This window comes from Lagopus muta, chromosome 3, assembly GCF_023343835.1.
Source record: "Lagopus muta isolate bLagMut1 chromosome 3, bLagMut1 primary, whole genome shotgun sequence".
Lineage (NCBI taxonomy): Eukaryota > Metazoa > Chordata > Aves > Galliformes > Phasianidae > Lagopus > Lagopus muta.
Genome location: NC_064435.1, coordinates 21163586 through 21189805, shown reverse-complemented (window position 1 = coordinate 21189805; position 26220 = coordinate 21163586). Strand labels below are relative to the sequence as shown.

General features: G+C 38.2%; 2 protein-coding genes across 11 annotated transcripts in view; both read right to left on the bottom strand.

The window, feature by feature from the left end:
• RGS22 (regulator of G protein signaling 22) overlaps positions 1 to 6853 on the bottom strand; it is a 65340-nt gene extending 58487 nt beyond the window's left edge. Inside the window, 3 exon segments of the mRNA XM_048940358.1 lie at positions 3431 to 3493; positions 6110 to 6138; positions 6760 to 6853. Coding sequence (XP_048796315.1) covers positions 3431 to 3493; positions 6110 to 6138; positions 6760 to 6817 — 150 coding nt within the window. The 5' untranslated portion in view covers positions 6818 to 6853.
• Positions 6854 to 17305: 10452 nt separating this feature from the next.
• FBXO43 (F-box protein 43) lies at positions 17306 to 25881 on the bottom strand. Of its 10 annotated transcripts, none has more exons than XM_048940355.1 (7): positions 25673 to 25881; positions 24967 to 25045; positions 22529 to 22657; positions 19994 to 21480; positions 19043 to 19145; positions 18047 to 18232; positions 17306 to 17954 (listed from the first exon to the last, which is right to left on the bottom strand). In XM_048940355.1, the coding sequence occupies exons 4-7, from the start codon at positions 21457 to 21459 to the stop codon at positions 17706 to 17708; spliced, it is 2004 nt and encodes a 667-aa protein (XP_048796312.1). In that variant the 5' UTR covers positions 21460 to 21480; positions 22529 to 22657; positions 24967 to 25045; positions 25673 to 25881; the 3' UTR covers positions 17306 to 17705. The 10 variants fall into 10 exon arrangements, with proteins under 10 accessions (XP_048796312.1, XP_048796309.1, XP_048796308.1 ...); XM_048940352.1 differs by lacking the exon at positions 25673 to 25881 and adding an exon at positions 25544 to 25658; XM_048940351.1 differs by lacking the exon at positions 25673 to 25881 and adding an exon at positions 25544 to 25658 and having other exon boundaries at positions 22529 to 22576.
• Positions 25882 to 26220: the final 339 nt, after the last annotated feature.

Below are 26220 nucleotides of genomic sequence, written 5' to 3'. Positions count from 1 at the left end.
AAAACAAAACCAAAACAGCATCCATCACTGTGTTGCCAGGATATCAGACATATAAATCTTGCTGTTCTCTGCCTTTACACTTTTCAGATATACTTCAGATACAGCTAACAAATGTGTAAATATGCTCACCATATCCCACCCCAAGTAATGTAGTTTGATCCCAAGAGAAACAGGATGACCACAGCTTGGCTTCCTCCTAGGTTAAAGCCCTGAAATGGTGGGAATGAACTGAAATCTCATCCAGGAGATTTGCCAAAACATCTTTAAGACAGCTATATATGTATCATAAATAAAAGTCAGTGAGAATCCAGACCAGAAAAGAATTCGAGCAGCTCTAGGAAGTGCCTGGAAAATTCAGATTGCATGTGGTCATATGGTCAGTGCTACATCTCCCACTGATTTGAGTGAGCCCAGGGTTTCCCTTCTGCTGATAAGTATGAAGCAAGTTACAATCACACAGCATCATCTAAGGGAGAAGAAAGGAAAATTATGGGTAAAGCCACTTTCAGTAGGAAAAGAAGTTAGATTATTTTGCTTTCTTGAATGTGAAAGATGGTTTAGTCCTGGATAAGACTCAACATAACATGCATGTGAGGCTTAAACGATTTAAAAACTTTTTAAGGGAGGTTTTAACAGCACCAGCAGCCTCCCTCCACAGACATGGAAAAAACACACCAGGAAATTGATGAGCATGCATTGTAGCCTCACAGAACGATTCACAGCCATCTTCAAAACAGAGAAGGGCTTGAAACGTGCAGTAGTGTGGATTTCCTTCTGCCCTTTCTGTCATCAGCTACTCATAGGTCCAGCCTGATGTTATTCTTGACAGTATCAGATTTTCCAGGCCAATTTTCAGAAAGAGCAACAGGCCTGTACTTTATTCCTTATACTTTAATTGTTTTCCCTTCATTAAGCAGGTAGCTCCTGTTGGGCTTGGGAGAAGCAAGTTGATATTAATGAGGCCTCCAACATGGAGTTGGATGGAGACTTCTGACTTAAGTATTTTCATTCCTGGATAAGCGTATTCTCTGATGTTTTAAAAAAAATCAAAGGTTTGAATTCTAGGGTCTGCTGACAGCTCCAAATGGAAATGCACATATACCAGCTCTTCTCATAAATTTTTCATTTCTGTTTATTTACTACAAAAGGTGTAGCTTGTTTGTATGTCACAGGACTGATTTCTGTGGCTGTATATCACTCGTGTACTGATAGCAAGAGCCCTCATGGGATTTTTGTTTTATCTTTCTGAATTGTTTTCCTCACGATTTGTCTTTCTTTACAGCATGCAGATCTTTGGGGTACACCAGCATTCATGCCAAATTGTACCAAATATTATCATAACTTTATTATTTCTTAAAGGATATTTTGTAAAGCAAAGCAATAAATAAATAAATGAATGAATGAATAAACAAAAGTCTTGCTACAGCAAGTTCCCAGTGATACAATTTTCCGTACACCAGAGTTGCTTTACAAATCAATATAGAGACAGTCCCTTAAAATAAGCATATACTACCCCTGATTTCTTGTATCAGGTCACACAACATTTCCAGTTTAACTTGTTGCCTGACAACTAACACACCTGGGTAATACTGTTTCTAGGCAACAACGGATAAGCACAACAAGAATAAAGCAATGGAATTTTTGTCAAAGTGTTCTGAGAAGTGCAGGGAAATTCAGAGTACAAAATATTCGAACCACAGAACCCAAGGTATTACTGAAACTTAATCCTGTGGAGGGTAAATCCTCAAGAAAAGATCAAAGAGAAAATAAAACCAATTATGAGAACATTACAAATAAACACAGCTAATACATCCTCTGTTTTCATGAACATATGTCAATAAATAAATAGAGACCATGTGTCATTTCAGAAATCTACCAAGATTACCAGCATAAAGCAGTGTTTACTCAGGACCGTCTGTGAACTCTTTGCTGTGGGCTTCAGAGCATTTGGAAGGGCTGGGGCAACTGCTACATTTCAGAGCTGCTGAGCAGAGCCAGGACTCTGGGTTGAGGAGACCTGTGAGGCCAAAGAGAATGTTGGCTTCTAATAGATGTCCTGAAACCTGTACATATCCAAGGACACCCAGAGACAAAGCAGACTGAACTTCTTTCCCACTTGAGATTTTCTGTGATTTGGGGAAAACCTGAAGCATAGTTTCCAAATGAACAGTGAAACGCATGGAGGATGGTATTCCTGTGCTAAGAAAAACCTGGCACACGGAAGGAGTTTAAAGGCTATGCAGTTAGGCTTGGATGTATGCAATTACCCTATAGCAGCTGCAGAAAAAAAAAACGAAAGAAGAAGAAAAAAATGAACCCTCTCACCACACATTTTCTTCTACCTGTGTCTTTATCGCTTTTTAAAATTTGGTTTCAAGAGTCTTGCAATGAGGTGGAAAGTTATAAAGGCTGAGATCTGAGAGAAATCAGTACCGACGTTGTGCACAAAGCCCACATTCTGATAGAGTTATTTAATGCTTCCAGATTCTATTTTCATATAAAAAAAATGACAGAGGCATCCAAGAAATATCCTAATGCTGGTAGCATTTTCTATGAAGCAAGTTGCAGAAATCAGTATATCCTTGTAGTGCAGCACATTTGGCTGTGGGGCAGTTCTGGGGTAAGTTGGCTGGGAGGATCCAGGGAAACTATGAGTGAAACTGCAAAAGGGCTGTTCCATACAAAGGAGTAAGAAAACAGAAACAGAGTAAGAAAACGCGCAGAAACAGAGAATGGGGATCCAAGAGTGCTAAGACAACACTGAGTGAAATTGCCATGTTGTGGGAGGAGTACATGTGATTAATACGAGAGCATGGGGAAACAGGGTAGTTGATGGGGAAAAGGAGCAGAGTATAGGGTTAAATATAGGTATACTGGTTATGTGTAGGGCACTGGGTGGCTGGTCTAACTGCAGCTGGATCTGCACAAAGAATAGAACATAAAGCTGTGTCCTTTTAGCTGCAGGTGTGAGGAGAAAAGTAGAGCACCAATTTTGAGACTTTCACAGTCATGAAGAAACATGGAGTTGGTTCTTGAGCTAAAATATTTATTAATCACTGAGTACATTGCTGGAAGAACTTAAAAGAACACTGATTTTATTGGTGTTATGATACTGTAATAAAAGTGGACTCTTCATATTTATTACGTGAGAATTTACATGTCTTTTTCATTTCATATCCATAATATTTTGGTGCACTGTGAGTTAAATACAGATATTTGCAAGAGAAAATTCATCCCCAGAGGGCCAGATACTGTGTGATTTTCCCTGACACTGACAGTAAAGTTGAATAGTAAGAACTGCTACTATTAGACTATAGACATATTGTGAAAGCCACTTAGTTCTCCAGTGACAAAATGTTATAAACTGGATTAACTTATTATTAGTAAGATGTTTCTTGTATTTTGCAAGGGATTTTTGTAAGGTGCTTACCGGGAGACTCAAAAATTCATTAAAGTAGTCCACAAGCATAGCATCTGTGGCTAAGTAGTCTTCCTGCAGAGACACAAAACCAGAAAACAAGGCTTATAATAATCTGTGCTAACATGTCTTGAATACACAAATTACCTCAAACAGTGTTTTTTTTTCCCACAAGACATGACATGTAAACTTTTGTAAAATGTCATTTCTCACTTTCGAGAATACAATCATTGCATCATTATTAGATTCTAGGCATTGCACACCACTGAGGTCCTCAACAATTTAAAAAACACGTGGAAGGAAATGCCTTGCCAAGAAATTCACAGATAAAGCCTTCATGAACCCAGAAGCTCCTGAATGCTGGACATCTGCATGTTTACTTTTGAAAAAATGTGTATAAGCTAATGGTCTAAAAATGCTTCACGTTATACCTTTCTCTCTCCCATTGGGGAATGAGGGGAGTACAAATGCTCAGCAGAACCTGCTTCCACTCCCACACTGCTGCTCAGAGATGCTTTAGGGAATAAGAAGGAGTTTACTGATCTATAATTTGGCTCACCAAGCAAGTAGTATCTGCTGTAATTGCCATCTGATAGAACTGGGAAGCTTCCTACTGACTTCATCAAAATCGAGGCTGCACCTGCAGGTTTTTGTTTCCTTTCTTGAATTTAAATGGTAGAAGACAACAATGGAAGCAAGGCTTTCTGCCTTACAGAAAAACTTGATTTTGGATCACAAGCCCATGGTCCAGTGCAGTTGTAGACCATGGCCTAGATATGGTAGGGTACAATTATACTGGAGATTTTACCAACTACCTAACCAACGCAATACGAAGTCAATAGAAAATTTTCCCACAAATGCCACTAGGCAGTCAATCAGATCCAGAAATCTCAATTCAGCAATGAACTAACAAAGAAAATCATTAGAAACACCCTGCAGCCTGCCGTTGGTTTGGGAATGCACAACTAGATGTCAAACTGATAAAGATGAGCCTGAGAATTTCTAGATACGATAATACACTTTGTAAATAGCTCACTGTTTCAAAGGGCTTCAAAATAAAACATTCAAAACAAATCATTTATTAACAGTACAAGCTGGTAAAGAATATGCAGGTAACATATGTTTTTTATTTGCCAGGAGTATAATTCTCTGTAGTCCCATATAACAGCAAGAAATAAAAACACATTGAATTACTAATCAATAAAATGTTTATGATCTTACTAATGAAAGTGTTGCTACTTAACTGCCTCTATCTACAAACACAATATGCTTTCCTCAGGTATATATACATATATTTGGTGGTCAGCCTTATTTTCCTCTAAAAAGATAATTGCACTTTCATATTTGAATATTATAGGCTATAGGATCATATGTACAGTGCTATAACTTTGACTTTTGGCGTCAGGAAACATTTTGTTTAATTTCCACCCACTCCATCTTTCCTGCTGCACCGCCAAAGTTATCGCTAGAAGATACTGTTTTATGATTGTAACTGGAGGACAAAGTGTGTTAAATACTGTTCCACGACTGCAATTATGATGATATGGTTGACCACTTTGTGTTTGTGCAGTTGGTGCACAAACGTGGGCCTGCTCTCCATCAGTCTTCTAACATTGAAAGGAATTTTAAAACCATTTTTGCAAAGGTGTGCATCTACTTCCTAGATATTTCATAGAAACAAACCTAACTAGCCCTCTCTATTATTGCCATCACGAAAAAAGCACAGAAACACAGAGATTTTGGTTGAAAACAGAGGGGAAGCCGAACAGGGGTAAAAGTGGTAAAACTTTTTATAATTTTGTATTTCACACTGCATCACAAATACCTCTCCACACTTGAAATATTTATAATAAACTGTGTCTTTAAATATCAAAATTTAAAGCCAATATAAGCCCTGGTCCTGCATAGAACTCTGGCAGCTTTGTGTCCTTGTGTAAGTTTACCTGGAGTCTAATATGGATGGTCACGTGAAGTATCTTTCAGAACCAAGGTTTAATGTGATGTAAATATGCAGTTAAGAAATGTTTTTTATATACATGTATGCACCCTCGTGTACATATTTATATATGCTAAATATCTGTTCCATATGTGTATAGTTTTTCTCTGCATGAATTCAGATTGATTCTGATCTTATTAGTATCTGGAGTCTACCAAAACATATAGCAATGAAGTGGTACTTTGAAATACACTTAGGCAGTTACAGAGGCATCCACAGTGAAGAAGTGATAAATGTCAACTAAGCTTTGAGATACACGTTTTCATTTCTCATGAACTATAAGTCAAGCGCATCTACCTTTCAAATGGGAAGACAAACACAAGGGAGATCCTACAATGAACTATGAGAAAAGGACAGGAAATGTAAAAGAAAGAGAAAATGGATTAAACTGCGATGTAGAACCTTCCCATCAATTGTTTCTTTGTTTCATCCTATTTCATTTTTCTTTCTATTTTCACCTTTATTCTCCACACTTTTTTGTTTCTCCCTTTCCTTGTTGGTGTTTTTTTCCTAATTATTTTCAAACTAAGTATTCTGTGATTTTTCCTTGTCTGGGAAAATTATAAATATCACCCCATACTAAGAAGAGACAAGAAGTGAGAAATCAGAAAGCAGTTTCCAAAAACTTTTCTTCTTTTTTTTGCTCTACAGTTGCGTGACAAAATGAATGATCAAGCCTTATAAAACATACTTACAAACACTTCTTCTGTTATACATGGAGGCTCTGAAAAACAAAAATGAGGTATTGAGTATTGTACAAACAGTACTATCTAGGTTGTTTAACTGCACTGAACAGAAGCAAGTACTGAGGCAAGACAATCTTTCTAGATATTCTGAGGTGAAATAATGTAACCTGAGGAAATAAAATAAATGCTAAAATACAGTAGTGTTGACTGATGCACAAAACCATCAAGCATTGCAAGAATTATTAAAATACAATGAAAGTTATCAGTTAATGTAATTATTTCTCATACATCTGTTATCTGTCTGCTTTTCTCTGCAAAATTGATTAGTAGAATTTTGCTGATTTTAATGAAATACAGACTTGCATGAGGCTCTGGGTGTCTTGAACAGCAAATAGTGTAAATCATAAGACAAAATTATGGGAAAAAAAAGAATTTAGGGTGTTCTCAGACTGAAATATCTCAAAAATCTTTTCTGATGTCTCTTAAGGGATCCCAGCTGTCTCTTTAGACTGATGAGTTTTACTAGTCAAGCTTAACTTAACAGCGAAAATCTTTCTCCTTTGTTTCAGTGCCTCTGCACCTGAGGCAGTCACATGAGAGCCAGACTCCCTGTGGGACATGGATCCAGCCCATTACCCTGCTCAGAAAGCATTACATACCAGTTGTAAGCTTCTTTGACTGCATGCTGGAGCTACGCACCAAAGGGCCGTCATACATCCCTGCAGAATGGCAACCTCATTTACAAAGGTGAAATCCTTCCCTGCAGACCAGAAATGGAGGCTGCAGAACTCCTGGGCCTGGCTGCAGACTCCTGGTCTCTGCTGCGTCTCTCTCAGCAGGCCTGGGTTGCTATGACACTACAAACAACACGTGATGAATTGAGCTGGTGCATGAACTGCTACTGCTGATGTGGAGCTCCCTGAAGCAGGCTCACATAACGGGTATATTGACTTGTACAACCACAAAAGAGGTGTCTGTGATGAAGGAATTCGAGGCTATTTGAAGAAAGAGATTAAACACTTTTCTCAAGCAGCGTAAGCAGTTCTTAGTTCAAAATGGTATTCAGCCTTCTCGTGTATTAGCAGAACCCTTCAGCCAGGTGTGATTTACCTCTAAAGAAAATCTCAAACTGTACAACTAATGACGAAATGCATCAAGTCTATATCCTTAGGCAGACTGTGAGGCTTGATCACAGGTAACAAAAGAAGTTGCATCTGTGGCAGAGAGCTCCCACTTCAGCCACATAAGAAAAAAGAGAGGAGCTTGGCATTCCTCAGGCTGAAGTGAAACCTGGGTTGTTCCTGAGATGCATCTCATTGTGATGTGCTGGGTTCTTCAGCTGCAGCCTTGGAAACAGCCTTCCCCACTGCTCCCATGGTCCCACCTTAGCAGAAACCCAAAGGCAGCTACATTTTTGCTCAGTTAAGATGTTGAAAAGCAGAAAAGAGCCTACTCCCTATTAGTGAGCTCAAGGAGTAGAAGAGAAAAAACGGTATTTCTAATTTGCTTGAATAAAATTGTGCATGAGGAAGGAATTCAAGCTCCTACACAAGGATTTCAGTGGATTTTAGGTGTTCTGTAGCTGGGAGCTAAAGACTTCCTACTTAGTGACTAGCTGGTCCAAGAACTGCTTGAACTCTTATGGCACCTACAGGCTTGTTGTGTTGGGTTTTTTTTTGCATAAAAGTTCCCTCAGAGGTTCTGCTGCCCAGAACAGTGCTGATTCCACTAGCTTGTTGTGAACGCCATTGGGATCAGTTACGGCATGTGTGTGAGTTACATAAAGGTCTTCTCTAAGAAGCTTAATCTATCATCTGTGCTCAAGAAGTCTCCAAAATGGACCACAACCTTTCTACTCACAGCAAACTCTTATCACTTGTGCCTGCTTTCACATATGTAGAAATTACAGTATCTCTAGACATACTCTGCAGGTGTGGGAAAAAAAAAAAAAGATTATTTTAATTGCTACATGATGTTGGTGGAAGGCACGATCAAGTGAAAACAAAAGAAATGCATGTAGGGACTACAGCTTACAGTCCTGGAGTGGACAACTGTCAAAGACAAACAGACAGCAAATGAAAATACCAGAATAATATCTCTAATTGTCCCAGTGGAATGTTGTTAGAAGGCAGGTTTACCTTTTAGCATATATTGTTATGTTTTGCTTTTCACGTAAAGGAAGAATAATGCCTCCAAAGACCTAAGAGATGCTAAATAATATCACAGCCAAGATATGCACTTTAGCTAAAAGTTTGCTATGTCTGGCAAACATACTGAACAGAAGCAACCAACAAAATATAAAGTTTTGGTCTCCCAGATTTAAGTGAGCTGCAGACAATTTAATTAGTGCAGTCATTATTCTGATGAAATATTAATCACTCAAGTGAAGCTCTCTCTGTGTAGCTTCTATTCGGGAAGATGTGACAAACAGCAGGTTAATGTTCAGTGAAATACATCTAGGTACATGATTTCTTAGTGCCATGTATCAGGGCATATTTTGTTGTGATTATACATTTCAAACTGGTACACCTAACACACGTAACAAGACAACACAAAAAGCAAAGAGAAGTCTTTCCAACGGGTAGTAGAATTGCAGTGCGTATGAAAATGCATGGTTTTATAACTAAACTATTCAGTATGATTTAAAATGTTAATGTTCAGTGGATGTTTCCTTTTCCCCTTGCCCATTTTTCTTTCTGATGTATGCTTAGGCTTTAGTTCTTAATATTCTCCTTAACTTACAAATTTTCTTGTCTATTTACAAGAACAAACAACAATAGATGCATGAAGAATGCTTTTTTTTTTTAATAAGAAGTAGAAACCACAAGTCAACTTAGATAGAAATAAAGTTTGGAAACAATTCAGTAATAAACAAAAGTTCTTTTTCTCTCTTGTCATCTGGTATATTTCAGTATAAAACCCTCAGGTCTTTGTTCTCCTTGCAGTATACTTCAGAAATTGATTTTGGATGACGCTCATCAGGAAATACAGACTGTACTCTCTCACGGAGAACTTGTCAGCAGTCATTATCATTTACTCATTCTCTTAGTTACCAACACACAGTTAAATCAACCTGTGTGTCTGGAGAAAGAGAACCTTTCGTTCTTCATTTTCTGTTGCTAGTTAACCTGTTAAAAGCTCATCAGGTGGTGAAATTTGGATTTAAATCTTCATCTTATCTCCCCCATTTTTCATTCTCTACTCTTCTCCTCTCATTTTTTCTATCTGAAACAAATGTCTGCTTCAGTTTTCTGATGCTAACATGTGCTTGATTCCTACCAATGATCATAATGAAGTCATGAACATCTCCACAATGAAAGGCATACAAAACTAGCAGTACCATTAAGAGAAAAGCAGATGATGCAGCAGATGCATCTCCACTGGCAGCTATGAACAAATTCTCATTGACTTCAATGGAAACTTCCCATTTCAGGTGCACATGGACAATTCAACATGTATTATTGTTAATATTTAACCACCTTTACAAAAATCCAGTCGTACTTAAAATTATTATTCCTTCTTCTTTGGATGATTGCCACATACATTTTAGGTTTTATATCTGTGAAAGCAGCGACTTCATGTTCGGAAAACAGGTGCTAGGAAACTTGTTTAAATATTGACTGCAGGACTGCCAAAATGGGAGTTAAATCCTGAAGGGAAAGCATGAATTCATTGTCAGAGAGCTGGCCTTTAAATGCCTTGAATGATTCTATTAAGAAAATGGCAGAAGCCAGCTGTTGCAGCATGGCTTTTCTGCACTGACTCTGATAACAGAAGTTCATACCACAGTTTATTGCAATTCTGACAGAAAAAGTGCAGACACAGGAAGAAATACTTATTAGGAAGATGAATGGACAGAATTCTGAAGAGAAAAAAAAGTCAATCAATCCTAAAGATAAAATTTTTCTTTCTCACCTAGACTAAGGTAGCAAGGGCTAAATAGTAACAGAAGACATGCAACCTAACCTTTTATCTATCAACATTACAAAGCTTTTACTAGTGAATATGGCTGACAAATGCAGTGTGAATCCAAAGAGATCCACCTGTACAAAGGTCTGTGTTAGGATACTCCCTGGAGAATAGTCCCTAACTTGTTCATGTCACCAGTGATCCACAGATTCCTGTAACAGTGTTATTCCGCCAGGATAAGATGTCTTACCAAGTTTAAAGCCTTGATTTCAAGCGTGATTTCCCCTTCTTAATATGGGCCTTAGAATAAGATAGAGAATACAGAGGCATACCTGGAAATTAATTTGAAATTTAGTAGAACCTCCTGGCAATTTGTGATACATTGTACCCTTGTTATCTTGTACCTGAGGGCTACCTACTTTGTATCTACAATCATCTGATCATTTCAGAAATTTGCATTCATGTCTTCAGGGAGCTGCTAGAACTTTAGGAGAATATTGCAATAACTCTTCTAATTTTTGGATGGAGAACCAATGCATGATTGAAAAAACCTATTTGATAAGACTCATGAAATTGGAAGACAAGTATAGAAATGAGTCATTCTGTGAGGGCAATATGAAAACCAGGACAGAACTGCTAGACCCATAGCTAATAAACCAGATAGATGATAAAAATTGTATGCTGAACAAATTTACAGAAAGAGTTTATTGCTAGCGACTCTACTACAGTTAACATACCATTGCTTTCAAAGGAAACATAAGAAAAAAAAAGAAAAAACAACTATTGGAGTTATTTCTCTCAGTGGTTTTACCATAACAGGATGTACCATGGATGAAGGATTGCACTGTTCTTGTCTATTCTCTATTTTTCATGTTGATAAACTGGAGTCGTGGTTTGTACTAGGCTTTCACAGTGCTAGTTCAAGATTTGTAAGTTTACCACCACTTCTCACTTATACAAATAAACGTCTTGACATTATTTCCCTCAGTGTTTTCTGTAGCTTGGTTTAAGTTGGATCAGTTCCTTGATCTCAGCTCAGCAGGTGGCCTCGTCACCTATAGGTTTTATATGAAAGACGTAAGAAGCAGCTTCATTAGATAGTGACAACATATGCCAATAATACCATGACTATCCTTTGATAAAATCATTGCCTGGCAACAGGCAGCATACACCCAGTAAGACACAATAAATGCATGCTGTCGAGTCTTGCTTTTACAAGCAAACAGACATCAAAAATAGCCCCTATAGCCAGAATCCCCAGCTGACAGCTGAATTCTCCACAAGGGATATTATTGCTGATGCATCCAGCCTGTGGGTTCATAACAGCACCTCTCTCTGATGACTGATCCATACCTTTCCAGATTGTACATCTTGTACATCTCTGTAAGGAAGTAGACTGGGAGACTGATCCAGGTAGGAAAAAACTGGGAGGAAAGAAGAAAGCTTTCATATACATCAGCTTCCAGAACAGACCAGTGTCAACACTATAGATATTAAGTATGGCACAATAATTATTAACCAAGAGGAGCTCCTTCAGAAAAGCAAAGGGTTATAGCCTTTTTAAATATATAGTTAAAAAATTATTCTTCCTTCTCCTAGACTTCAGAACACAGAACGCATTATATTCCCAAATTCTCACTCCAGACTGCATCTGAAAGACTTAAACTAAGAAAAAAATGTTGCCTTTCTGATAGCAGTTGAAGTGTCTTACATAGGAATACTTGCCCCATTCCAGTTTCATTCTTTACAGAGTTAATGTTTTCCCTTTCTTGTTCACTGAAACCATCAGCAAATCAATTAAATATGAACAAAATGCATACAATAAGATTTTTCCCTCTATCATTTTAGAATAAGATAGCTAGAGGATACACTTGTAAATTACTCATTTTGGGAAACTGTATTAGATTTTATTACAAAAAACATTGTCTATATTTGAAAAATAGTTTGTGATAAGCCCAGTAGTTGAAACTATCAGTTTTCAAATCCTTCAACCATGACACTTAATGGGACAGATCTTGCAGACAGCACCAGGTTGCCATAGAGACTGCTGGATTAGGACTGAAGTCCATGGCTGAGAGAGGAACTGAGGCTGTTCAGGCCAATCTGCCCACTTATTGTAGGACCTGGCTGTGCACTCAGCACAGCTTCATCCTGCAGAAGTGGCCCTGAAGAAGCAGTACCTGAATTTCTTTCTAGGATGCCACTCTTCTCCTGGCAGAAGATTTTGGTATGCATCTCCTGAGGGCAGGAATTACAGCCAGCACGACTTCAAGCTATTCAAAACATTTTGTATTCCTGACGTTGTGCTGATGTGCAAGGGTTAAAGCAAAGAATTAAGAAGTTATTCTGTAACAAAAGTCTTTGGTGCCCCCTTGTGATAAAATATTTCCATCAGCAGAACGCACGTATTGAAATAGAGGTCTATTTTCAGAGAGAAAAGCAGTTTGACCCTCAAGATGAATTCACATCTCGATTAGTTAATTGTGTAAATAATTTCCTAGAGTTAGTTTGTCATCTTGTTATCCATTCCTTTTTCCATGACATGCTCTGTGACAACTACAATTATTTAAAATAAAGAAAAAATCCAGAACAGGAATTAAAATAACGAATGCACTAGCAAGCATTCCTGTTCAGAGCACAAATCAGTATCCATACCTTGCCCTTCAGAAAATAAATTGTGCTTGTTGCTTGCCCATTTTGGATTCAAAGATTTGAAAGATCTTCGACAGAAAGGCTAGAGAATAACTGCATCCCAATGGCACATTCTGTACTGTACAAAATACATAGAAAGGATGAAAAACTGACCCTGAAATACTGATGTTTTGTGGGAGTGCTTTTCTGATAGAATTTTTTTTTCCCCTGGAAGACAGAAGAACGTTCTCAGTGCAATCAAGCCGTGTTTAAAAGCAGAAAAAGGCTACAATCTGTGGAGCATCTATTAGCCCACACACCAGGAAAGTGTACTGGATTCAAACCAGAGAAAAATACTAATTTTGAATCTCAGTGACCAATGTATTGGTTATTTAACTGCCAAGTACTGTCACAATGAAGCATTTCTAAGAGACGTTTTTCAGGCCCCAGATAATTTTTCCACACACACTTGAAGACACAAACAGAGGTTCCTGAAGTCTTCTCAGGGAAGATGAGATTGGAGTCCTCCATTCAGCAGAAGCAATTTAGGATGACATTAGTTTTGCTGAAGTGGAAAGACCACTATAGAACTGTTTTCTAATTATGCAAGAACCTTGCAGCTCCAAATAATTTTATATATATATATATATATATATGACGTATATATACATATATATATATGACGTATATATACATATATATAAATACACACATTTTAGCTGGGAAGTAAGAGTAGAGACTAGATTAACATTTGCTAACTATCCACCTTTTGCCAGAAATCACAATTCTTCTAATACTTCAGCTGGCCCCAGCCATGTCCCAACGCTTCAGCTTTAACAGTTTGTGGGATTAGATTGTCACTGTAATTCAGAACTGAAGAAGAGCACAGCTTCCCATTCACCAGAAATTGAAAGTATCTACAAAACTAAGACAGTTCAGTAACCCTCCCACAATTGTTTTCAGACTTACTTTTATAACGCATGGGAAAAAAAGTAGGAGTACTTTTAAAGATAAACTCAAATCTCCAAGTTAAAGGTCTCTTCATATGAAGCTTCCAGTGTTCAACACCAAAGTCTAAGTTCATACAGAACTCCATCTCATTCATATTTTCAGTTGAATAGTTGGTGTCTTTACTATGTATCCAGCAGCACTCAATTCAATAAATCCTTGCTAACATTTACATTTCCAAGTTTGGGCAGATTCTACTAATGTACAGACTTGTCAAAATTCAGAGTAAAGCATTTTATTTTTTAAAAGAGAAGTATTAAACCTTTTTGCAATGAGCAGTTTAACTAACTGGAGCTCAAGAAGTGATAGAAAATAAAAGTTTCTTTTCATTTAACTGTAAAAAACAAAGCAGCAGACAGATTTTGCTGAAGCATCTGACGAGTAATAACAACATGCCATATGTTTTGCATCAAAAATTCTATAAGATTCACTATAAAGAATTAGCACTTATAGATAATAGGAAGACAAAACACTAAATCACTACAAGACTGAAGTAGAGAAAGAAAAATCCTAGCAGTAGGAAATATGAAGTTACAACAGGTTAAACATCATCCACTGGGAGTCAAATGAATGGGGCCAAAGCCTTTTCAGTGCTGTGCAGGAACAAGGGGTAACAGGTAAAATCTGGAACAGAAAGTTCCATGCAGACATGGAGAAGGAGCTGCTTTATTGTGAGGGTGACAGAGCACTGGAACAAGCTGCCCAGAGAGGATGTGGACTCTCCTTCTCTGGAGACATTCAAGACCCACCTGTGCTGTAAGGATGGCTGATATTCAGTGGTCCCCTCAAACCCTTACAATTATCTTAATATCCACTAAAAATTGACTGAAGAAAATGAGGTATTTTCAAAAATTGAGAAGAATGTACTCTAGAATACATGACTAGTCACTGGACACCTAGTGAGTAAATTGCAAGTGTGCAGAAGCCATATATAAGAAATACTACTCAGCATGTATGAGTCCATCCAAGCATTTAGGGGCGAGAAAGGAAAGCACTGACATTATTCAAGATCTTGAGGTGGTTTTACCTGGAATACTAGCTGCATAGATTCAAAGAATAGATTCAAATGGAAATAGTGAAGAGTCAGTAAGACAATCGGAGGAACAGAAGATGCATCTGAAATACTAAATAAATTTCAGGTTGTTTTGTCAAAAATGTAAAGTGTGAGAGGATATTTGTACTATATAATCATAACATGTGGGGAAAAGGTTATTGAATAGATTTATTCAATAGGTATTCTAATAGCAATGCTGAAAAAAAGACAAATGGTTAAGTGACTAGTAGAGCAATCTGGAATAGATCTTCAATGTAAAGGTAATCAGACAAGGTTCTAACCAGTTTTAAGACAGCTCTTGATAAATTGATGTAAGAGCTTGGCACTGGACTGCAGGAAGCAGGAGTCCCTTCCTAACCTGTTGTTTGTGTTTCTTCATGTGCCTATGAAGACAGAATGAAAAGGAATTACTTCTTACATTAAAATTACCCTGGACTGCCTAAAGTATACTAACAAATAACCAATATGTGGAAAAGGAAAATAATCTGACAGATGTTTTTGAGCTCCTTAGTTTAATGAAGATAGAGTTACAGTGATAAAACTTAAAAACATTTTTTATTACATAAACAACTCAAAAGATTTATAGCAATTTTACCTAAGCTCCATGTCTCCAAGGAATGAATGATCAGAGACTTAAGTCATCTCAATTTCCCTCTCACAGACTAGTTGAAATTTATGGTCGCTGCTCTGAAACAGAAAGATTTATGAAGTATGATTGCTGAAGCAAGACCTGTCAGCAGCAAATGGCCATTTCTAAGAATTCTTTTTTAGGATTTAAACCCACAGCTTCAGCTCAAATCATCACCTTCAGAAATCTAAACACATTTCTACGGACATCCTTTGTAGGCAATATTGCTCCTCCCACAGCAGAACATGCCTTTCTGAAGAGAAATGGGAATGGCAAAAATGAGTTTTTCAGCAGTACATAAATTACATTACACATTAATTTTAACCTCATTATTCATGTCTTTCAGAGTGAAAGATAATTCACTCATTTCTTTGTCAAAACCTTGTAGTAAGAAAGAATTCTGGTGCTGGAGAATAGGCAAAACATTTCAGGAAACTCCTGACCATTAGCATCCTATTGCTTCTACCTAAGGACCACATTTGCATCCTTCTTCTCTATGCTGGAAAGGAATGTTAGCACGTGACAAACCTTAGTCATTAAAGCTGCAGCAGCACTGAGCAAATATCAGGTTAAGGACTCCAAGAGTTAATTCAGCCAAGTAGGAAAAAAGATAATGGGCATCAATCCCTCAACACCCTGAAACTATTTTATTTTACAAAGTAAGAAACTGTGTTCTCCTCTGCTGTTATATATATATACACACATAAAAATCTTCCAGTTCAAGACCTACCAGACTAACCATAGGCAAGAGTAATACAAAGGTTTAACAGAATGCAAATGAATACAGAGTTAGAGCACTGATAATTGACTTAAACATTATTTTCTGGCAGATATATTGAGTTGATCTCGTCTTTAATGATATCATCCTTCATTATTAAGGTTAGTAGTAAAACTTTGGCATTTTACCAACCATGCTGTTTCACCCTCTACCATGCTACAGAATCCAAGTATGCTGAAAGTACTAACCAAAATACAATAGTTAGAAATGAGAAATAGGAAGTTATATCTTTAGAACATCCTAAAATGAGCTGTATTGGTGCTTTTCTCTAATTCAACAGATAAAATGGAAGGAAAAAAGTCTGAAATTGCAATGAATAATTTTTAAACTATAAAAGGATATAGGAATAAGTATGAGACAACTACAAGGCAAGATAAAATAAAGTATGCATCTTATAACTTACTTGAAAGCCCATTTTATCAAGCTATCTTTTAAATACAGCCCAGTCCTAAGGCTTACCTGCAAATACACACAGTGAAGTTAAAGTCTCGAGCAACACATGGTCCAAAAAACAAATAAAAGAGAGGAAGGAAGGGAAGGAGAGAGGAAACAGCTGACTACAAACACCCCAAAAGAGGCTTATGATAAAAAATATCTCTGTGAAGATGGAATAGTAAATATCAAGTATCCAAGTAGAAAAATATCAACTGGGGAAGTAAACTGAGATTGTATCTCCATCATGTAAGTAGTGTTGTCTTCTGTTGTCAGTATTTACTCAAAATTTGATGACTGGGAGGAAGACTGAATTATTTTTCTGCAAAGGGTCAATATGTTTAGCTCAAGTACAAAATCAGTGAATTCTCTTTATTAAGTCTAAAAGAGGAGAAAGGATAATTTCTATCCTTTAATTCAAGCAAAAATATGAAGATGATCAGTATCTGGAAGCTGAAGTAATACCTCACTAAACACATAGCCTAAGTCCGTAACAGTAGAGTGATACAACACCTTCTTTAGATATGTGATGTATGCTGTGTCACCTGCAGTTTTCAAGTCAGTTTTCAAAGAAAAAAATATAAAAAACAGTAGAATCAATCATCACTGGAGCAACACCTTGATTTAGACTACTCTTCTACTGACTTGCACTATGGAGTCTAAGAACAACAGAATTATTATTCTAATTATGCAGAAAAATGCATAAAATTCAGACAACTAATGCATTCTATTTGTGGTATCACCATTTATATAGATAGAAGTACTTGCAGGTACAACTTTTAAAGTAAATATTTTAAAAATAAGTGAACAATAAAGAAATTTCCAAAAACATTCTTTAAAAATCATTTTCTTTAATTTGTCATTAAGACAAGAATTGCATTTTTAAACACCTATGAGATGCTGTAAGCTAGATATTGAAGAATACATTTAAGATACTTTATTGAATAATTAAGATGTTAGTAAGTGCTTAGCTACTACATGACAGGTAAAACAAAACGTTTTAAAATATTCACTTTTTTCAAAAAGAAAAATGCGCTGAATTAAGATATGTACACGTGAAATTATCTTGATAAGCAAAACTACATCAGATTAGACTTCCAAGATGTCAGTACTTAGGAAGAAGGGGAAAAGGAATGAAACGTAAGGACTTGCGTGCCTTACAGATTTAGAGTCTTTTTAAATTTCTTTTGCTTTGGGCACTTCCTGGAGGAGCATCTTTTTTGTTCTTCTGCTTTGCTGATAAGCTGTTACATTCTTTAGACCCATGGAAAGCATGCAGACATAAAATGCAGAACTCAAAGGCACAGGCCTCTCTGCTACATAGCCCCCATTTCTTTACCAACTGATACTTAGCAGGATATTGACATCTTGGACAGGGTTTTAGAGCTTCGTCAGTGAATAGAGTTTTAGCAACCTGTAGCAAAAAGGAGGGAGAGAAAAATAAGTTAGTTCTCATAAGGGAGAATTTTCTTAGAACTGAAAGTGACAAATTTCTTGGCTACCTACTTTTATGTATTCTTCCTGTCTACTGGTTGACTGGGGAACAGAACTGCATCTCCTGGGTGTAAGTTCAGTGTAAGAGGGTGGTGTTTGCAGTCCAGGAGTTCTGGCTTGAGCTTGAACTGGCCTTAGAGCAGATCTGTTGAGGACATTAAGTCTTGTGGCAGCATCTTCAGTTTTCAATAAGTGTTCCTGTAAAAGTTGATAATTATAAGGGGGATAAGAAGGGAGCAAATCAGAGCTTTATTTACTTCAGAATGTTTTTGCTTCCTAAGTTTTCTCCTTGCAACACCACAACAGAATATGTACAGTGCATGTATTTCCATTAAACATTTGTATTTAGTAAGGAGACAAGATAGGAACCACAAAAAATAAAGTCCCATGAGCAGGGTAAACAAACCAACAGTATTTAGCACTTGATTACTTTCACATCGGTCCTCACGTTTCTGAAACTGAATGCATCTCAATAGCAATCACAAAGCTACCAAACATAAGTTTTGTCACAGCTAAAGCACTGTGTGCACACATGGAGAATCTCCTGAAAATGCATATTTATATTAATAATACATTTAATTTCTAGAAAGCTCTTAAGAACCATCTGTGTTTCCCTCTATTCAAGTATACCATGAAGAAGATAAGATACTGGCAGCTCTGAAAAATAATCGGGAAGTAGTACAGAATTCTAATGGACTGTAGACTAGAGTGAAATGAGAAATACCATGATATAGGTGTTAGAAGCTATTTTAAAGACCCTAGGCTAGAATCACTTGATGAAAATATGCTCAGGGTGTAGGGGAAGGAAATCACATGGTTTTAACAGGAGTACTCAAAGTAGGAGCAGATGAAAAGCAGTAAAATCAAAGCAATGACATTCTCATGTTAACATGCTAGAACTGTTGCTATTAGCTACCTTTAAAAAGCTTAGTGCACCCTCTGTCTCAAATAATTTAACACATGGAAAAAAAAAGCAACCAGAAATATTACCTTTAAGACAACCCTTACCTCAGCTTCTTCTTTCAGCTGTTTTATGTATGACTTCCTCCTCCTATCTGCTCTTTTATCTTGTACAATGATTTCACGCCAGTTTTTGCTTACTTTCCAAATGCTGGAACAAATGAATGAAAAATTATCCACTCGCAATTTTTCAGGGTATGACAGAAAACAGTATATGTACCTTGTTAAGACTTTCACAGACTTCTTGTGATTTTATAAAGTACTTCTATATATTACAGAATTGTAGTATACCACTGCATTGTCATAAAACAAACTTCACACATTCTGCACCATTGCACAGTACACATAGAAGAATCTAGTGAATAACTGCAGTATAAACAGCATAGCACATCTTTGGCTCGCCAAATTAAATACATTTTTTCCCACATAAGCCACTTAATTTTGCTTCTCAACTTATATTTCTAAGCATTAAGTATTCTGACAATATTTATGTCTTGATAATTCTACCTATTCCTTTTGTAACACATGTGACACTCTTGATTTCTTTGAATTAAGTGACAACTTCTACTGATTTCAGAAAATAAATCCAGAACATTAAGCAATATTCTTTGAGCTCTTTTGTCTTTGTGCTTAGAAATAACTGAGGAAATTAAATATGCAAGAAAAATGATTGGAAACTTGAAATAAGAATAACTGACTTTCTAGATTTGAAAAAGAATGTCAGTGTTTTAAAACTTACAAGTAGTGTGACAGTTTAAATTAAATCTCCCCTTTTATTTTTCCCTCTAATTCCTGTATACAAAGTATTATTAGAACTACGTAGAAATAACCACTTAGTTACTTGTGAAAAACCCCTTTTAATTTTCCCTAAATTACACACACAAAAAAAATATATATATTGACAATTCCCATTATTCCAGAAATTACCCTAATTTATTCACAGAAACATTTTCAAAATTTCATGGGGTAGAGAGAAGGCAGAACAGCAGTAGTACCTACCTGCATAGACTTTCCACTGTCAAAGCATCTAAAACAATAGCAAGAACATGTTTTAAATTTCTGTATTTTAATTCAGTTAAAATATCTAACTTTTCAAGGCCCATTTTCTTGCCAATAAGTCCAGCAAGAACATGTTTTAATGCAACTATTTGTGTTCCAACAGTATTCTTTGATATTTGATTTTTGTCTGATCTTTGTCTTTGCAAGCAAATTTCATGGACTACTTGCAGAGCTGGAGTTCTTGAGAGATCTCCATAATTTACAGCTGAGTCTTTACTCGTCTGTTCCTTTAAAACTAATCCACAGTCTTCTGTGACAAAGCTTCTTTCTTCCACTAACATACGTGCTGAATTAGGACTGCCATGATGGTCTTCTGTCTCCGACTGTGAGCCCTGTTCCTGAAGAGTTGACAACCTTCTCACTCGTTCAATTTTCCTTGCCTTTCTTTTAATATCCAGAATTTTGGAACCTTCTTTGCGTTTTCGAAAGCTCTCTTGAAAAGAACCCTCATGATCAGACAACAAGTCTCCTGATTTGTCCAGTTGGAGTGAATTATATCCGCTATCCTCAGGTGTTGAAATATTTGGGTAACTTGCCAGTTTAACAGAGGGATTGTTTCCATCGCACAGCTCAAAGTTGAAGTTCTCTACAAGACTATCAATAGAATTCAGGATCTTGCTATCACTGGCCTCAGGTAACACACTGCAAGTAGGAGTCTGAAGCAACCCTTCACTAACACTTAAAAGGACACTCTCACTGAATTCATTAGTGTTACTAGCAGTAACATCCTTACCCTCAATTGGAGAAAAAAATTCTGTTTCCAGCAATGAGGGATCCTTACATTTGGACTCATCTAGAGTAGAAGTCCTTTGTTGTGAAAAGGATAGTCGCCGTTTGGGGCAATCAGGACTAGAGCCCTCAGTCTCCACAGTGCTACCTCTCAGGGTGTTGCAACTTTCATCTTTCAAAGAGTGTGAAGCAGTTTGTGACAGTTTTTCTTCAGAGCTCAGAATGGAAGGGAATAGTTTTTTCCTGCTGCTCCCTGAAGAACCAACTTGGTTTTCACAGCTCCCTACAGCTGCACCAGCCTTCAATAAAAGCAGCCTCCTGCGTAACGAGGAGCCTTTTCTACCCGCTTTCGGGGTTTCAAAAAAATATGTGCTCCTGTTTGCTTCTCCTCTGTCTGATAAGGAGATAGAATTCATTTCATTTTCAATAGATGACACAGAACACAGGTCATTTGGACGAATATGGTCAGAATGCTCTTGTAGCAAAGATAAACTTGTTGCTCTCGGTGTTTCTTTATGTTCTGCATCAGGATCTTTTAATGACTCATTGCATCTGCTGTCCAGAATTACTGAAGTGGAACAAGTGTCTTTAAAACTGGAGCCTTTAAAACTGCTGCTGGGAGACGTTAACCTATTTCTTTTAATAATATTGAACGCTACTGAATGACTATCTGACATCTTCTGCTTTGCACTTTAACTCTGTAAATGAAGACAGCAGTGTTATTTTTGAAACAAACAATGAAAATAATCACCCTGGAAGAGTAAAAAGAAGCCTTGTGTAAATCTACCAATACGTGTAAAAAAAAAAAAAAGTATTTTCATTAGTCTTAATAGAAACAGTGCTTATACGTGAGTACAAAGATTAACTTTGTACAGTCAAGCATGTTGTAAGAATGATCAACTTCCCCCTTATCCCAACAGGAATTAATTTTTTTGTTATTATTTTTTACCAGCAGTGTTACTGATTCATGAAATCACAAGCAGTAGCCCTCAAGAGCTAGCAGAGGATAGAGATAGATTAACTAATGAGAAAATACCTTTTACATTAGAAAAAGAGAAGATTAGCTGTGAAGAGACAAGTCTACAGTTCTCCCTATTGTAGCTTCCACAGTAGCCAGACAGAATAAAATTTGACCTCCGGGTGCAAAGCAGACAACATATTCTCATCTGCCTTAATACTTAAATGTTATTTTGTAAAGGTGTGTGTTTTTTTTCACACAGCTCTGTGGATAAACTAAGTGTTCTGAAGATTTACACTTTGGATATTGTCTACTGATTGTCTATACAACCTCTCACAACGTATGTGGGAACTTCAACATAAACTTAACAAGTACTGAAGTTCTCAAGAGCTACTATATGTTCTCCTCCAACCAAAAATAATAAATAGTTGATGCATGCATTTAAGTAATAATTGTAAGAACGCAAAATGACTGATTTTTGCTATCCAGTAATGTGGAGTTTCTTTACATTGCCCCAAATTGCAATAGGTTGCACAAGATATAATAGTGTTAAAGGAGATATTATGAACAACGCTGTTATGGGGGGGTGTTATCGCAGGAAGAAAAAAATCAGAAGACTCTCAAAGTTTGAAATGGCAGATTTCAGTGGGCTGCTGCTGGCCTCAAGAACTGGTATCTTGGAATAAAAATCTGGAATTTATCACTGAAGTTATAGACCAGACAAAACTGGAATTTTTATAGGTGGCTTAAACAACAAACATTAAGCCACTGCTACTAACAGCACTGACCTAGTCAGGAATTAAGCCACCAAGTACAGCTGAGGCAAGCCCAAAGTCCTAGGGAAAGAAGGGGGGAAGAAATTATCCTGCGATGACCTAGGGTCAATTTTCAAATGATGAAGGCACTCTGTAGGATCACTGCAATATAAACATACTTTCATAGAATCACCAAGATTGGAAAAGATCTTTAAGATCATCCAGCCCAATCATCCACCTATCACCAGTATTTCCCCCACTAAACAATGTCCCTTAGTACATCTGTACATTTCTTGAACACCTCCAGGGAAGGTAACCCAACTACCACCCTGGGCAGCCTGTTTCAACACCTGATCACTCTTTCAGAGAAAAAAAATTTCCAAAAATCCAACGTGAACCTCCCCTGGCACAAATTGAGGCCATTTCCTCTAGTCCTATTGCTAGCAACAAGAAAGAATAGGTCAACTTTCAGGCAGCTGTAGAGAACAGGGAGGTCTCCCAGAGCTTCCTCTTCTTCAGGCTGAGCAATCCTAGATCCTTCAGCCGCACCCCATAAGGGCTGTGCTGCAGACCCCTCACAGCTTTGTAGCCCTTCTCTGGGCACCTTCTAAGGACCTCAATGTCCTTCTTGTAGTGAGGGGCAAAAAAAACCGAGCACAGTACTCAAGGTATGGCCTCACCAATGCTGAATATATAGAGAAAAACAGCTTCCTGGTCCTTCTGGCAACACAATTTCTTATATAAGCCAGGATGCCATTGGTCTTCTTGGCTACCTGGGCACACACCACTGGTGTCAACTAACACCCTAAGGTCCATTTCTTCCACACAGCCTTCCAGCCATTTTGTTTTGTTGCCTACAGTGAGCAGATTGCAATGTCGGTCCAGAGGACCACGACACTTGAGAACAGACTGTGAGAACCTGACATAAAGGTCTGTGAAATCAGACTAATGACAGTATGAAACAAGATTAGATTTAAAACAAAGAATGCACCTAATTGAAAAGAATTTTTGCAGAAAAGATGTTAGAAAATGCAGACAAATTTGGCCTCGTTCCTTTCCCATATACCTATGTAAGTACAATATTTTCACCTTACTCTCATATCTCACCTTTGCACTTGCTTTTCCTCATTGCTTTTTACTCATTCCTTGGATAGAGACAAGCTATGCACTCACTTAAGAAAATAAGAATGGAGGAAATTCGAAATACTACAACATAAAGTTGTAGCATGTTTTTGAGTAGCATAAAATTGCAGGGAAAAAAAGGTTTTTACTGTTGTTGGGATGATCAGAACAGCAGAGTTAAAGAAAAAGCGGCGTTGAAACCTTAAGCAGAAGTGAAAACTACAATGTTGGTGGGCCAACGTCCAGCAGGAGGAGCCTCTGAGCTTCCTATATTGATTTTATCTTTTTTTTTTTTTTTTTTTTTTTTTTTTTTTCTGAAAAATTACAGGGAAACCACTATAGCATGGACAGAGCAGACAGTATCAACTTAAAATTCTTTACAACAGATCCAAGTTTACACCTCAGTTTTTCCATAAACAACTATCACTTTTTAAAGTTGAAGTTTAATTAAACACTAGGTCTTGTTTTATTCAGATCTGTAGTACCAAAAAGAGAGAATTTCTGATCTGCTGGACATATACCATTATAGAATGGCACAGTATTTATACCCATAAAAGATAACTAGTAAAACTCGTTAAGACTTGTTTACTGTTTTATAAGGCACTCTCATCAGGAGAAACATTTGACCTACTAGTTTTGATGTAAAAAAAACCAAGCCTTTCCTACTTGAGGATCTTGAAGTAATTGCTGAAAGTGTTAGGCTCCTTTTTAGGCATCAGGAAACAGACAAGCTAGGAAGAACAGACTGGTCGCATAGCAAGGACATATCAAGCCTGTTACAGAGGAAGGAATAAAAGGCATATCTTCCCTTTCAATTTCTTTAATATCTTTTTTCAATTCTGTAGTTTTCAAATTGGCCCACAGGTCAACAGCAAACTTTCTGACACTTTTCAGAACAAAGTATTTCATGTTCAGAGACCCAAACTAAAGTAAGGACTGGATTCAGATGCTAGAAATAGAATATCTGACACATCTAGACTTATCCTAAAAAAAGGAGAGGAAAAGAATGTTGTTTACTGGAAGGCAATGTAAACGGCACCTATATCACAGACATGAGTTCTAGAATGGAGTTACCCTGATCTTGATTCTAACTTACATTCCTTGGTAATGCACACTATACAAAGCTGCCTCTAACAAAATGTTTTCTGTACTTTTTTTTTGTCACTGTCCATCCTGTTAACCTAACAGATAAAGCCTTGGTGATACAGGACTATTGCATCACATATTTCAATGGAAAACACACTTTGCAATAAAACTGACTTTATCTGAAGTCTCTGCTCTTTGAGCTCCCAGATCTAATGCCATCGATATTTTAGTTCAACCCTTTCTGTCACGCAGGGTTAACTTACCCTAATTTGTGAAGCAACTGGAGATCCTCCACAGCAAATGTATTGAACGCAAAGTACTATTTAACCCCTTACCGACAACCTAAAGTGAGACGGGGCACGAGTGAAAAAGAGGTACAAAAGAAACGTTACCAAGAAGTGGGATAACAGCTAAGAAAGTTTCCCCTCGGTCTTTCACTGCCACATTCACCTACCAGCGATGAGGATAACTGATGCTACCTAGGGAGCAGTATCGGGGTGAGGGGGTTCTCTCAGTCACCTGGGCTGTTGGACACGAACACACAGCTTCACCTCCTTATCTCGCACACCGCTGGGCACGGCAAACCGACCCCAGAACCCCCACCACCGGGAGCAGCCGATGAGGTCGGCGGTGCTCCCTGAGACGAAGGGCGAGGCTGCCCTCCCTGCCAGCCAGCGGGCTGGGGAAGGCGGGGATTCTGCCGCCTCCACAGCTTGCCACCCGGCTTCGGGGCCCGTTGCCCTTAGTGAGAAGCCGCTTCGCTTCTCTCCACCCACACCGGCTCCTCGCGTGCGGCCACAGCCGCTTTCCCTCGCTTGGGTTTGAACTGCCCGCCTTTACCAACCGCTCCGCGCTGCCGCCCCAGGGGAGCGGCGCGGCTCTGAAGTGAGGACAGGGCGGGGGCGGCCCGAAGAGCGCTGCCTCTAGGAATAAGAACGGCAACAGCTGCGCTCTGCGTTCTCTTCGTACTTTATACTCCAACTCTGCGGCTCCCGCCGCTCCTGGCCCTCCATAAAGCGCCCCGGTGCTGCCTGTCTGCCCGTTCCGTTCAACTGCTCCTCTCAGGAGCCGGGTTGAGGCGCTCCCGCTGCTCAGAGCCGCTCAGCTCCCGTGGAGCGGGCGGGAGGCACCTCCAGTGGGGAGCCCGAGCCTTCACAGAGCGTCGTCTGCATCAGGATCTTTAAGCCTGAGTTATAAGGGCGCTAATTAATTCACGTCAATTAGCTTACTCGTACCCGACAGCTTAGGAGCTAGATAATCATACACAATTTATGTTTTTCTTTCCTAGAAAGCTTACGGCTTTCTTCCTCCACCAGAAACAGCGCAAGATGAAAGAGGCTTTAAATCGTTGGGCGTCGCTCTGAGAGTAACGCCGCCGCCCTGGGCAGAATGCCGGAGGCTTCCCGTGGTAACGAAGGCTGCGCAGAGCGGGCGAGCTCCATAGCCCTTGGCGCCTCGGGGCTGAGCAGCGGCGCCGTAAGGTGGGCCGCGGGCAGCGCGCGTTGTAGAGCATTCCC

Excerpts from the sequence above, each read along its gene's own strand:
- FBXO43 (XM_048940355.1), bottom strand. The coding sequence starts at position 21,459 with ATGTCAGATAGTCATTCAGTAGCGTTCAATATTATTAAAAGAAATAGG. Across the intron at positions 19,146-19,993 it reads ACAGTGGAAAGTCTATGCAG|CATTTGGAAAGTAAGCAAAA; the intron begins GTAGGTACTACT and ends CATTTGTTCCAG. Across the intron at positions 18,233-19,042 it reads AGCTGAAAGAAGAAGCTGAG|GAACACTTATTGAAAACTGA; the intron begins GTAAGGGTTGTC and ends CAACTTTTACAG.